Raw genomic sequence first — 12783 nt, forward strand, 5'->3', positions numbered from 1 at the left:
ATTTGCGGGGGCCAGCTCCGTGGTGCAGTAGGTTAATCCTCTGCCTGTGGTGCCGGCATCCCATGTGGTGCTGACATCCCATGTGGGCGCCGGTTCTAGTCCCAGCTGCTCCACTTCCTATCTGGCTCTCTGCTATGGCCTGGCAAGGCAATGGGGGATGGCCAAGTGCTTGGGCCCTTGCACCTGCATGGGAGACCTGCAGGAGGCACCTGGATCCTGGCTTCTGATCGGCACAGCTCTGGCCGTTGCGGCCATCTAGGGAGTGAACCGATGGAGGGAGGACCTTTCTGTCTCTCCCTCTCACTGATTGTTAAGTCTACCTCTCAAATAAATAAAAAAAAAGAACCATTTGGTTTACAACAGCAGGGAAACACTAATTGGCACCTAGGTTGATACATTAGTCCAAGCACGCAAATTAATCAGGGGTGATTTAGATGTCAATAAAAAAGTGTTTTTCATACTCCTTTTCATGAAGTGTTTGAGAAATGAGGGGACATGACAAAACAAAGAAACATCTGTGCTGGAGTAACTAAGTCACTGAGAGACACAGTAGACAAATATTTCTTATGCTGAGTCCTAGTAATTCTTCAACAGGCACCTCACCTCTTGGCTTATACCGTGACTATATTCAATAATATACACTAAATTATGGGAATATATATTTACGATCGCTGGAAGAATAAATTCAAATAAAGAACTCAGGAAGTTCCAAGTATTTAATTTAGTAATTAAACTCAAATACAATTACTAAATAATACCATCTTAATTAAGAGAATTAACCCCTTTAAGTAGGATTGAAGTTAATTACTAAATCGTCACAAGTTAAGACAAATGGAGACTAACTTACAAACTGCCATAAAACTTCTTCAAAAAAGGTAAGCATTATGATAACACGATTAAGAAAGAATTTGGATAGGACTACTACTCACTTTATAGAGTCCACATTCACCTGGAGGTTCACAAAATCTGCAGGTATGTCAACATAGCAAGCACCTGGGCGGCCATAAATACTGCTTCTTACTGCCTATGTTTATTATAAATAAATAAAAAGAGTTTTAAAATCTCAATCCTTATTATTGTGTTCCACTTGAAGTTGATTTAAAACTTTGAAATGAATACTGTTTTAAAGTTTTGAAGAGTCTTTGTTGGAGAAACAATCAATTATAATTTAAATTGAAACATCCTCCAGTGAGTCTGAATCTTTTTAAAGGTATTTTTGTTTACAAGAAGGAAAAGAAAACAAGCATTCACTTAACACTTTAAAATTCATGTTCTAGGGGTGGGCACCTAGCCTACCAGGTAAGAAGCTCAGATCATATCAAACGGCCTGGGTTCAAGTCCCAGCTCCAGCTCTTGACTCCAGCTTTCTGGCAGTGCAGACTCTGGGATCCTGCCCACCTATACTTGAGTTCCCTGCTCCCAGGTTTGGTCCACTCAGCCCCACCTGTTGCAGGCATTTGGGAAATGAACCAGTGGATGGAAGATTCTCTCTACCTCTGAAATAAAATAGTAAAAAAAATTCATGTTCTATTACACTTCAGTTTGGGAAATTATTCACCAGGCTGTGCCTGCCAAGTTTTAGACTGTAACTTGTACTTTCACCTGGTTCTCAAGCCTCATGATTGGCAGAGTTCTCAGAAACTGTCATGTTGTAATATGTGTCAAATGGCTTCTCCAATTCATGCACTTGAAACAGCTCAAAGGTAATTTCACAATAAACGTTGGTTAGCTGAAATTAATTTGCAACATGTTGTTTCATTAACTAATGGATAGTCCTATATGTATTAGTCCCAATTTTTTTTAAGATTTATTATTTTACTTGAAAGTCAGAGTTACACACAGAGAGAATGAGAGGCAGAGAGAGGGAGGTCTTCCATCCGCTGGTTCATTCCTCAATTGGCCACAACAGCCAGAGCTGGGCCAGTCCAAAGCCAGGAGCCAAGAGCTTCTTCTGGGTCTTCCATGCGGGTGCAGAGGCAAAAGGGCTTGGGCCATCTTCTACTGCTTTCCCAGGCCACAGCAGAGAGGTGGATAGGAAGTAGAGCACTCGGGACTTAGACCGGCACCCATATGGGATGCCTGCACCACAGGTGGTGGCTTTACCCACTATGCCACAGCGCCAGCCCCAGTCCCAATTTTTAAAAATAACCTTTTAAAACAGCATAAGAGAAAGGGTGCCCAGGGGTTCATCATACATTTCTCTTTTGTATAATTAAAATAATTTATACAATTAAGTAAAAGAGAAACTTTTCCCCAAAATAATTTATTTTACCTCTTTGTTTCCATAATTAAACGTTAATGACAGTGAACATTAGAATGTAAATGGCTTTTTGGGACCAGCGCTGTGGCACAGAGGGTTAGCACCCTGGCCTGAAGCGCCAGCATCCCATATGGGCGCCGGTTCAAGACCCGGCTGCTCCACTTCCCATCCAGCTCTCTGCTGTGGCCTGGAAAGCAGAAGATGGCCCAAGTCCTTGGGCCCCTGCACCCATGTGGGAGACCAGGAGGAAGCTCCTGGCTCCTGGCTTTGGATCAGTGCAGCTCTGGCTGTTGCGACCATCTGGGGAGTGAACCAGTGAATGGAAGACCTCTCTCTCTCTCTGTGTAACTCTTTCAAATAAAAATAAATGCATCTTAAATAAAAAGAATGTAAATAGCTTGTTTTTACCAATGTCATTTGTGGTAGGAATTGTGACACAGCAGGTTAAGCCATCGCTTAGGACAACTGAAGCCCAGAACAGAGTGCAGGGTTTAAAACCGGGCTACTCTGCTTCCAGTCCAGCTTTCTGCTAGTGCACTCTGGAAGGCAGTGGATGAGTGCACAAGTGGCCCCTGCCACCCAGATGGGAGACTCCGAGGGAGTTCCAGGCCCTGGATTCAGTCTGGCCCAGCCCTGACTGTTGTGAGCATTTGAGGCGTGAACCAGACACCTCTCTCTCCCCATCTCTCTCTGTTGCTTGCCTTTCAAGTAGATGAAAAATAAACATATAAAAAAGTCATTTTTAATAGCCTGAGTATATTCCTAATCATCATTCATTTTATTGAGAATAAAAATAGCATAAGTATGAGCAAATGAGAAAAAGTATTTGACTTGGAGAACTTGTTACTAAGTACTGTACCTTTTCAATAACAGAGGGAATTGCTTCTACGCTGCTTGGCCGAGCAGAGAACTTGCTATATAATCTACAAGCTTCAACCTATATGGAAAGTGAAAATAAAAATCACTTAAAATTCAGCTAACAAGCATATTACTCTTCTGAAGGAACACAGAAATGTTAAATCATTACTTTTTATTGTGTTTAGAGGCAAGTTGGAGAAATTTATTACCTAGAGTATTTCTTTAAAACCTATTCAAAGTACAAATTTCTGCCTCAGTATGACTGAAGTTGCAAATCAAACCCAAGACATAATTTTAATTTCTCATATTAGCAAAAAAAAAATAAAAGGTTTCATAATATCTATCATGTATCCCAACACAGGAACACAGGCACTCTCATAAACTGCTGGAGGGAATGTAAGTGAAGGGAGGGCAACAAGGTCTATGCAGAATCACAGTGAGCGTACCCTTGGACCCAGCAGTTCCACAGCTAGGAATACAAGACTTCATCTATTACATCTTGCTCTATTAACAATCTGTTCTTATACTGCTGCAACTTCTCCTTTGGCATATTTGGTTGCTATGCTGTTTGGAACATGTGAGTTCAGTAATAATTCTTCATGTGTCCTGAAGCATTATATAGAGTTTCTCTTGATACCTTCTGCTGTGAAATTGATGTAGCAGTTGGTAGTCTTGGTCCCATATGCATGACAAAGGTAAGAGTTATCCCTCCCCCAACTTTCAGTCATGACTTTTAGTTTTAAGGACTTCAACAAGAAACAGGTATTTGGGGGCCAGTGTTGTGGTGCAGTAGGTTAAGCCAATGCCAGCCAGCATCCCTTACTGGAATGCTGGTTCGAGTCTTGACTATTCTGCTTTCAACACAGCTTCCTGCTAATGTACATGGGAAGGGAGTGGAAGATGGCCCAAGCGCTCAGCCCTCTATCACTCATGTGGCAGACCCAGGTGGAGCTCCTGGGTTCTGACTTCAGCCTGGCCCAGATCTGGCTGCTGCAACTATCTGTGGAGTAAACCAGTGGATGGCAGATCTCTGTCTCCCTCTCTCCCTCTTTGTTGTTATGCCTTCAAATAAATAATCTCAAAAATAAAACCAGACATTTGGGTTTTAAATCAGCAATCTTTCCTTTTAATTTAATAAACCATGTTTTAAAAAGATTTATTTTATTTAAAGGCTGAGTTACAGAAACAGAGAGGGAGAGATAGAGAGATCTTCCATCTGCTGGTTCACTCCCCAAATGGCCACAACGACCAGGGCTGGGCCAGGATAAAGCCAGAGGCCAGGAGCTTCTTTCAGGTCTCCCACATGGGTATAGGGGCCCACTGACTTGGGTCATCCTGCACTGCTTTCGCTGGCATATTAGCAGGGAGCTGGATCAGAAGTGGAGCAGCAGGGTCTCTAACTGGTGCCATATGGGATGCTGGCACTGTAGGCAGTAGCTTAACCCAATATGCCACAACGTGGGCCCCATAAACAATTATTCTTTTCAGGAAGAAGATACTTGGAATGGACATGATCCTTCTTTTTCATCTATACAGTTTTTGTAGTAACTTGAAATTTCATTTTGATTAGCTTTTCTACTTTACCTATATTTTCAATATATCAGTATATTTTAAATAACTTATTATCTACCACTAAGTAGAACTGAATTCTCTTCCAAGAATATAATAAACTGATCTATGCCAGTGTACATTAGTTTATCAACTATAAAATTTTGTTTACAATTTGAAGTTCTCACAGTGATTCCTGATTTACCAATAGACTTTGATTTTAACTTTGCTCTTAACTTGTCCCATAATACTCAGATATATTTACCTCATAAGTTGCACTTACTCTCACCTATCTGCTACCTATAACCATAGTTGAAACACATTCTTCTGACAAATTTTTTAAGTTTCTTTTAATTTTGAAATATTTTCCTTCTTCCTTTGAAAATAATCTTGTCCAGATCTGCTTATAATCATGTTGAGGATTTTTTCTCTCAATTTTTGTTTCCTAAACTCTGGCAAGCATAATTCAAAATCATTTTTGTTCCTACTGCTTGGCTCTCTGAGGAAATTATTTTCAGAATTTAAAATCATCTCAAAATGGGTATTGATTGTTTTCTCCTAAGCAAGGCTTAAGTTCTTTTTTTTTTTAACATCTGCCCTAAGATTGTCTTGTAGTAAGGAAATTGCCTTTAAATTGCCTCAGGTACTTCTGATTTATTTATATATTAGTATTATTTTGACCTTGCAGGCAGGAGTGTTTAATAGCTTTCCCCTGACCGTGTAACTGTGACAGAAATTATGGAGCTGGATACCTGAGGAAACTCCTGAAAGGCTCCCATAGTTTCCTGACTTCTTTCAGAGGAACCACCGATCACAATCAAGGGCCTGAAATGGGTCATTAACAAAAGGGGATCAGAAATAACATCAGCAGGGTGCCCAATGCATAACATTCACAAAATGAGGAACGAGAAAAACACATTTTCCTTTAAACACAAAATTAGATTCAGTGCTGGGTATCTTGACACAGTGGGTTAAGCTATTGTTTGGGATACTGATTCCACACTGGAGTGCCGGAGAGAGAATCTCACCTCCATCTCCAATTCAGCATCCTGCTAATGAGCCTGGGAGACAGCAGATGTTGGTTCAAGTATGGGTGTGTGTGTATATGTGTGTGCGCCTTTCAAATCAATCATAAAAAAACACTTAGGAAGCAATCTGATACAAAGAACCTTTCTTAATTTTAGAGAAATATAAAATGCATAATAAATGGACCTCCTTCAAAAATAGAGATCAACTTGTTCAGTGTGTACTTAGTAATCACATCAAGCCCCTTTTGGATGCTAAACTTCCAGACACAGTGACATAAAACACTTTTTTACTCCTCTCCTATTATTTTTGGGGTAACAGGAAGAGAAAGTTTACATTTTCTTAGTCTCTTTGGAAATGGCAAAGTGAGTGGTGTTCCTCCTTATTACTACCCTGCAAGATAATAAAGAGAGAGAGAGAAAAAAAAAAACCACAGGGTAAGATAAACAAGAAAAATGGGGCCAACACTGTGGCATAACAGGCCAAGCCTCCCATATGGGTGCTAGTTCCTGTCCCAGCTGCTCCTATTCCCATCCAGCTCCCTGCTAATATGCCTGGGAAAGCAGTGGAAGATGGCCCAAGTACTTGAGCCCCTGCACCCACATGGGAGACCCCGAGGAAGCTCCTGGCTTTGGTTTGGTCTAGCTCCTGCTGTTGTGGCCATTTGGGGAGTGAACCAGTGAATGGAAAAGACCTCTCTCTCTGTCTCTCCCTCTCTCTGTCTGTAACTCTGCCTCTCAAATAAATAAAATCTTAAAATCCAGAAAACAATGTCCTTCCCACTGAGAAGATTAAATATGTTATGAACTGATTACAGCATAATCTCCTTCAACCTGATCTTGTTTGTAAAATACCATATGGAGTAAAGGGCAAGGTCAGAGAACAAATAATAAGCAGCTTACAATGCAAGCTCAATACATGTAAGAATCCAATTATCTTTACAACCATGAAAAGCTGAGGAATTAAGACAGTTCTACATACTTAGCTGGGATCTTTAAAAAAAAAAATTCCTGGCCGGCGCCGCGGCTCACTAGGCTAATCCTCCGCCTAGCGGCGCCGGCATACCGGGTTCTAGTCCCGGTCGGGGTGCCGGATTCTGTCCCGGTTGCCCCTCTTCCAGGCCAGCTCTCTGCTGTGGCCAGGGAGTGCAGTGGAGGATGGCCCAGGTGCTTGGGCCCTGCACCCCATGGGAGACCAGGAAAAGCACCTGGCTCCTGGCTCCTGCCATCGGATCAGCGCGGTGTGCCGGCCGCAGTGCGCCGGCCGCGGCGGCCATTGGAGGGTGAACCAATGGCAAAGGAAGACCTTTCTGTCTCTCTCTCTCACTGTCCACTCTGCCTGTCAAAAAATAAAAAAATTAAAAAAAAAAATTCCTGGGCCAGTGATTGGCACATCAGTTAAGACACTGTTTTGGACGTCCACATCCCATATCAGAACGCTTGGGCTCCAGTCCTGGCTTTACTCCTGATGCCAGCTACCTGCTAACTAAGCACCTGGGAGGTAGCAGGTGACGGCTCAGGTAGCTGGGTCCCTGCCTGTCGCAGCCATTGCAGGCATTTGGGAAGTAAACTAGAGGATAAAGAATTTCTCCATCTCTGTGTCTGTGTGTCTTTTAAATAAAAAAATTCTTTAAAATTATTCATTTATGGTAAACAAAACTAAATACATACATATTTGTACAAACACATACTTAAGTATTTACAGAAGGATATTCTAAAAGGTTAACAGTGTTAAAGAATTATTGGCATTTAAAAATTTTCTTCCAAATACTTTTTCCATTGTACTTAAGGCATACAACATTTTGATATGCATATACTCACATGAGTATAGACTAAACTAACATTTATCATCTCACATAACTACATTTTGTGTGTGGTAAAGGTACCTAAAATATATTCTCTTAGAAAATTTCTAGTACACGGTACAATACAGTTAACAATATTTTTGCTACAAAGGTACTAGGAGGGAAGATTAGGTTTACAGACTAATTTATCCTACATAAATTATACTTTGTATCTTTCATCCTGTCTCCCTATTCCCCATTCCCCTCCTTACTCTCCGATTAATCACCTTTCCATTATGTTTGTGAATTAGACTTCTCTGCCAAATCTTTCTAGATCACCTCTACTCAGTTCATGCAGTGACACTTTAAGGAAATGTTATCAATAATAATAATTTGATTGATTACCAACAGTTCATGTTTGCATTTGCCATACCACCCAAAGCGTGGATGAGACCTGGGCCGGAAACAACAAGGCATACTCCTGGCCTACAAGAAAAACAGAAATTATTATTATTATTATTTTTTATTCAAAAGGCAGAGTACAAAGAGAGAGAGAGAGAGAGAGAGAAGAGAAGAGACGAGACGAGACGAGACGAGACGAGACGAGACGAGAAGTGAAGAGAAGAAAGAAGTGAAGTGAAGAGAAGAAAGAAGTGAAGAGAAGCGAAGCAGAGAATCTTCCAATCACTGGTTCATTCTCCAAATGGCTGCAACAACCAGGACTAGGCAAGGCTAAAGCCAGGAGCCAGGAACTTCTTATGGGTTTCCCACATGGGTGCAGGGGCCCAAGGACTTAAAGCATATTTCGCTGCTTTTCCCAGGTCATTAGTTGGGAGTTGGGGTGGAAGTGGAACGGCTCGATCCAGAATGGGCGCCCATAAGGGATGGCAGCGTCGCAGTTGGAGGCTTAACCTGCTATGCTGTAGCACCCACCCCAACAAAATCTATTTTATTATAAGCAGTATGGAAACCTTCCTGACTTCACAGGACATACAAGTCTTCACTATAATTGGTAAACAGTTATTCAAGTACTTTAAGTCAGAAGAAAGGTAAATAGTGCTGTGGTGTACCGGGTAAAGCCTCAGCCTGCAGTGCCAGCATCCCACATGGGCACCAGTTCAAGTTCCAGCCGCTTCTCTGCTCTGGCCTGGGAAAGCAGTAGAAGATGGCCCAAGTGCTTGGGTACCTGCAGTCGTGTGAGAGACCGGAAGAAGCTCCTGGCTCTTGGCTTTGGATTGCCTTAGCTCCTGATTAGCTCCAGCCATAGAGGCCATTTGGTGAGTGAACCCCGGATGGAAGACCTTTCTCTGTCTCTCCCTCTCTCTGTAACTCTCTCAAATAAATAAATGAACAAATCATGTATAATAATTGGAAAAGATTAACAAAAAGAACTATAAAAAAGGTGTTTACTATAACTGAGCAACTGTAATTTAAATGTTATTTAATTTTAATTAGATAATTTAAATGTAAATAGTCATATGTGCTGGGAGCTCCTATACTAGATAGTGCAGCTCTAGAAGTCCATTCAAATAACAAAATTTCAGGGCCGGCATTGTGGCATAGTCCTGGCTGCTCCACTTCTGATCCAGCTCCTTGCAAAGGTGCCTGGGAAAGCAATGGAGGACGGCCCAAGTTCTTGGGCCCGTGCACCCATGTAGGAAACCTGGAGAAGTTCCTGGCTCCTAGCTTCACCTTGGTCCAGCTCTGGCTGTGATGGGTACCTAGGGAGTGAACCAGTGAACTGAAGATCTTTTTCTGTTTCTCTGCCTTTCAAATGAAAAAAAAAATTTTTTTAAATAAAAAAGTATGACAGAAATTATAGTAAGAGTCAACAATTCTGCTTAACATATTTTTAAAAAACTGGAAAAATATCAAAAATTCTTTAACAGTTGTTGGATCATAGATGATTTTAGTTTCCTTTTTATATACTTTATATATATTTTCCAAGTAATCTAAAGTAAATATTGTTTATCAACTTTTAATAAAAGAGTGGTGAGTATACTCTTAGGAAGCATGGACACACACTAAAAATTTGAACCAGTAGAACAAGCCCCAGGAATCTCATTTTCGAACAGTTTTTTTTTTTTCAAAGATTTATTTTATTTATTTGAAAGAAAGTTACAGAGACAGGTAGAGCCAGAGAGAGAGAGAGGTCTTCCATTCTGCTGGTTCACTCCCTGGAAAAACTATTTTGAACTAAATATGCCACAGCAGTTAGGAGATCCAAGACGAGGTATAACACATCAATTCACTCTCTGACCACTGGTGGTTCACTCTGCAAAATGACAGTTTGTTCTATCCTAAAATACTTTTCTGGCATCATTATCCTTTTGATCCAACCCTAAGTTCTAAATTTATTTTTCTTTTTTAAAAGCCACCTTCTATAATCTTTTCAAGTCAACAAATTCTTCAACCATTATATAATGGTTCCATCCAAAACCATCTAAGTAGTTGAAATTAAGCAGATTTTTGCTTACCTGCCAGTCAGATATCCAATTGTGGAGGCAGCATAACAAGCCTACAAAGAAAAGAAAAAAAAAAAAAAGTGGAAATTAAGCATACCAGGATCCTTAGAGTTACCAGTATTTCCTACACTAGAACCTAACGGTAAAGGAAGAATTGGAACATTTTCTATTTTAACAAGAAATGTTCCATCTGTACATTCCAAATATGATGTCTTATCTGTTAGGTCTTCAAGTTATCTGAGAGGCACAGCAGCAAGAGAGAGAGAGGAGAGAGATCTTCCGTGTGCTGGTTCACTCCTCAGATGGTTGCAACGGTTGTGGTTGGGACAGAGGGAAGCCAGGAGCCAGGAACGCCATCCAGGTCTCCACAGGGTGACAGGGGCTCAAGTTCTTGGGCCATCCTCCACTGCCTCCCCAGGTACATTAGCAGGAAACTGGGTTGACTTTTCCTCTTATTTTATCCCATTCATTTTGAGTTTGATTGCTTTTTTCTCTCTACCATCTTAAAATGCAAGCTTAGAGTGCAGATTCTATTATCTTTACTAATAGACTCATTTAAAGCTGTTCCCTATTCCCCGTAAGAACTGCTTTAGCTATATCCTACAAGCCTGACATTTCATCTTTTAATTAACAATACTTTTATCTTCCACTGTGATTTCTTCTTCAACCCACTGGTTAATTACAGTCTGTAGGGGTGTCTCCCTTTTTATTCTTGATATTGGTAATCTGTGTTTTCTCTTTTATTATTGATCAATCTTGATATTTATAGAGTTTATTAATCTTTTCAAATATTTAAAAAGCACCAAAAAGTGTATTGTTTAGTTTTCAAATGCTTGAAATCTTCTACTGATCTCTCCGTTACCGAGTTCAACTTTATTTCCACATAGTCAAGTTACATACATTGTATGCTTTCTCTGTGGTGATTTGTTGAAAATTCCTTGATAGCCTGCATAAAGTTAGTTTTAACAAAAAGGAGGCACTAATCTAAACATAAAACAAGCTGTAAAAATGCTAAGTGCTCTCTCAAATTCATTTTAGTTTGGGATATCATTTTTTCCAGTGTTATTTCTTCTCATTTCCTTATAATAATAATATATTAGATATTCTTTAGCCTTCAATCAGCTTTAAGTGAAATAATATACTAAATTTAAGTAAACCTACACTAGGGGCTGGCATTGTGATGCACTGTGGTTGAGGCCGACACTTGGAACTGGTTGTTTCACTTCCAATCCAGCTCTTTGCCAATGCACCTTGGAAGCAGCAGGTATGACTCAAGTACCTGAGTCCCGTGTAGGAGACCTGCTCTTGACTTTGGCCTGCCCAGCCCAGGCTGTTGCAGCCATGTGGGGAATGAACCAGAGGTTGGAAGATTCTTTCTCTCTCCTTCCCTGTAATTGTTTAAAATAAATAAATGTTTAAAAATAAATAAAAATAAACCTATATTAAAGACCTAAACCTAAGAAATGCTTAAGAATCGCAGTCTTTCTGCACCTCTGCCACATGCCCACTAAGAGGCCACCCAAACAGGCTGGTGCTGTGGCGTGGTGGGTTACAATGCCACATACAGGCTCTGCTCTTCTGTGCTGCTATTCCCCACTGGCCCCCTCTCTACCTCCTAATGCACATGGCCAAGTTCTCACAATATGATCATAAGACAACTCCTAAGAGATGCAAGTACCTAAAACACGTGCCACAGTAACAGTACTTATTTTAACACTGAGAACCATTAAAAATCCATTTTTCTACGATGCTTCCTTTGCTCACAGGCAGAGGGTACACACAGTACTTAACAGGCTCCAGAGCCAAACTGTTTCTATTCACATCCCAGCTCCCCTCACTCTTCCTATATAGTTCTGGCGAGTCACTCTATACACTGGCTTTCTCACCTCGAAAATGAGTTAGGTCAGGATACTGTAGTGGGGATGAAATCAGTTAACAGGTGTAAAATACTTGGAATAGTGAAGCACAGAGTGAGCGCTCTGTAACAGCTGACTTCCTGGCCATGCACCTGCTTGCTGGCGATCAGTCACTACACGTCTTTTTTTTTTTTTTTTTTAAGATTTAATTAATTAATTTATTTGAGAGGTAGAGTGAGAGGGAGAGACAGAGAGAAAGGTCTTCCTTGCGTTGGTTCACTCCCCAAATGGCTGCAATGGCCCAAGCTAAGCCAATCTGAAGCCAGGAGCCAGGTGCTTCTTTCCAATCTCCCACGTGGGTGCAGGGACCCAAGCACTTGGGCCATCTTCCACTGCTTTCCCAGGACACAGTAGAGAGCTGGATCGGAAGAGGGGCAGCCAGGATTAGAACCGGCGCCCACATGGGATGCTGGGGCCACAGGTGGAGGATTAACCTACTGCGCCACTGCGCTAGCCCCACTACACGTCTTAATGACTCAGGATCTGAAGAAAGACAGCGAGTCATAACTATACCTTCTCTTCAGCACATGTTCCTGAGCTCCTTCTCCGCCTGTTCTCATACCCCCTCCTCTCTGGCTCCTCTCACTCTACTCCCTGTCTGACTGTCAGCAACAGTCAACAAACAAGTACTAGGAACCATTTTCCGGAAGAACCCATCCTCTCATTCCCAGCTGGCTAATGCTCAGTACCCTGGACATCTCCCTATCACAGCACTTACCACATTATAATAAAATCATCTGCTTCCATCTGCTTCCACAGCTAGATGATACCCCCCTCAGGGACAGGAACGAAACATGATTCATCTCTGCATCCAGTGCCCAGCACAGCCCCTGGGACCTAAACAAGCCTCACCTACGCGTGAGGGACTGCAATGAAACTTGTTGTTCCTATTCTGCTGGCCCATACGTCATGCTACCTCGAATCCCA

At 41.4% G+C, this 12783-nt stretch overlaps 1 protein-coding gene across 2 annotated transcripts in view; it reads right to left on the bottom strand.

Annotated features, from left to right (window-relative positions):
• HACL1 (2-hydroxyacyl-CoA lyase 1) overlaps positions 1-12783 on the bottom strand; it is a 52220-nt gene that overhangs the window by 37387 nt on the left and 2050 nt on the right. For both annotated transcript variants that reach the window (XR_016233314.1, XM_002716184.6), the window contains exons 4-8: positions 9953-9993; positions 7881-7961; positions 5419-5491; positions 3120-3197; positions 930-1024 (exon numbers count right to left, since the gene is read on the bottom strand). Coding sequence is in view for 1 of the 2 variants with exons in the window: in XM_002716184.6 (XP_002716230.6) it covers positions 930-1024; positions 3120-3197; positions 5419-5491; positions 7881-7961; positions 9953-9993 (368 nt within the window). In the remaining variant the exon portion in view is untranslated. The remainder of the gene's footprint in view (positions 1-929; positions 1025-3119; positions 3198-5418; positions 5492-7880; positions 7962-9952; positions 9994-12783) is intronic.

This window comes from Oryctolagus cuniculus, chromosome 4 (genome assembly GCF_051225735.1).
Source record: "Oryctolagus cuniculus isolate XC-2025 breed Fujian yellow rabbit chromosome 4, ASM5122573v1, whole genome shotgun sequence".
NCBI lineage: Eukaryota > Metazoa > Chordata > Mammalia > Lagomorpha > Leporidae > Oryctolagus > Oryctolagus cuniculus.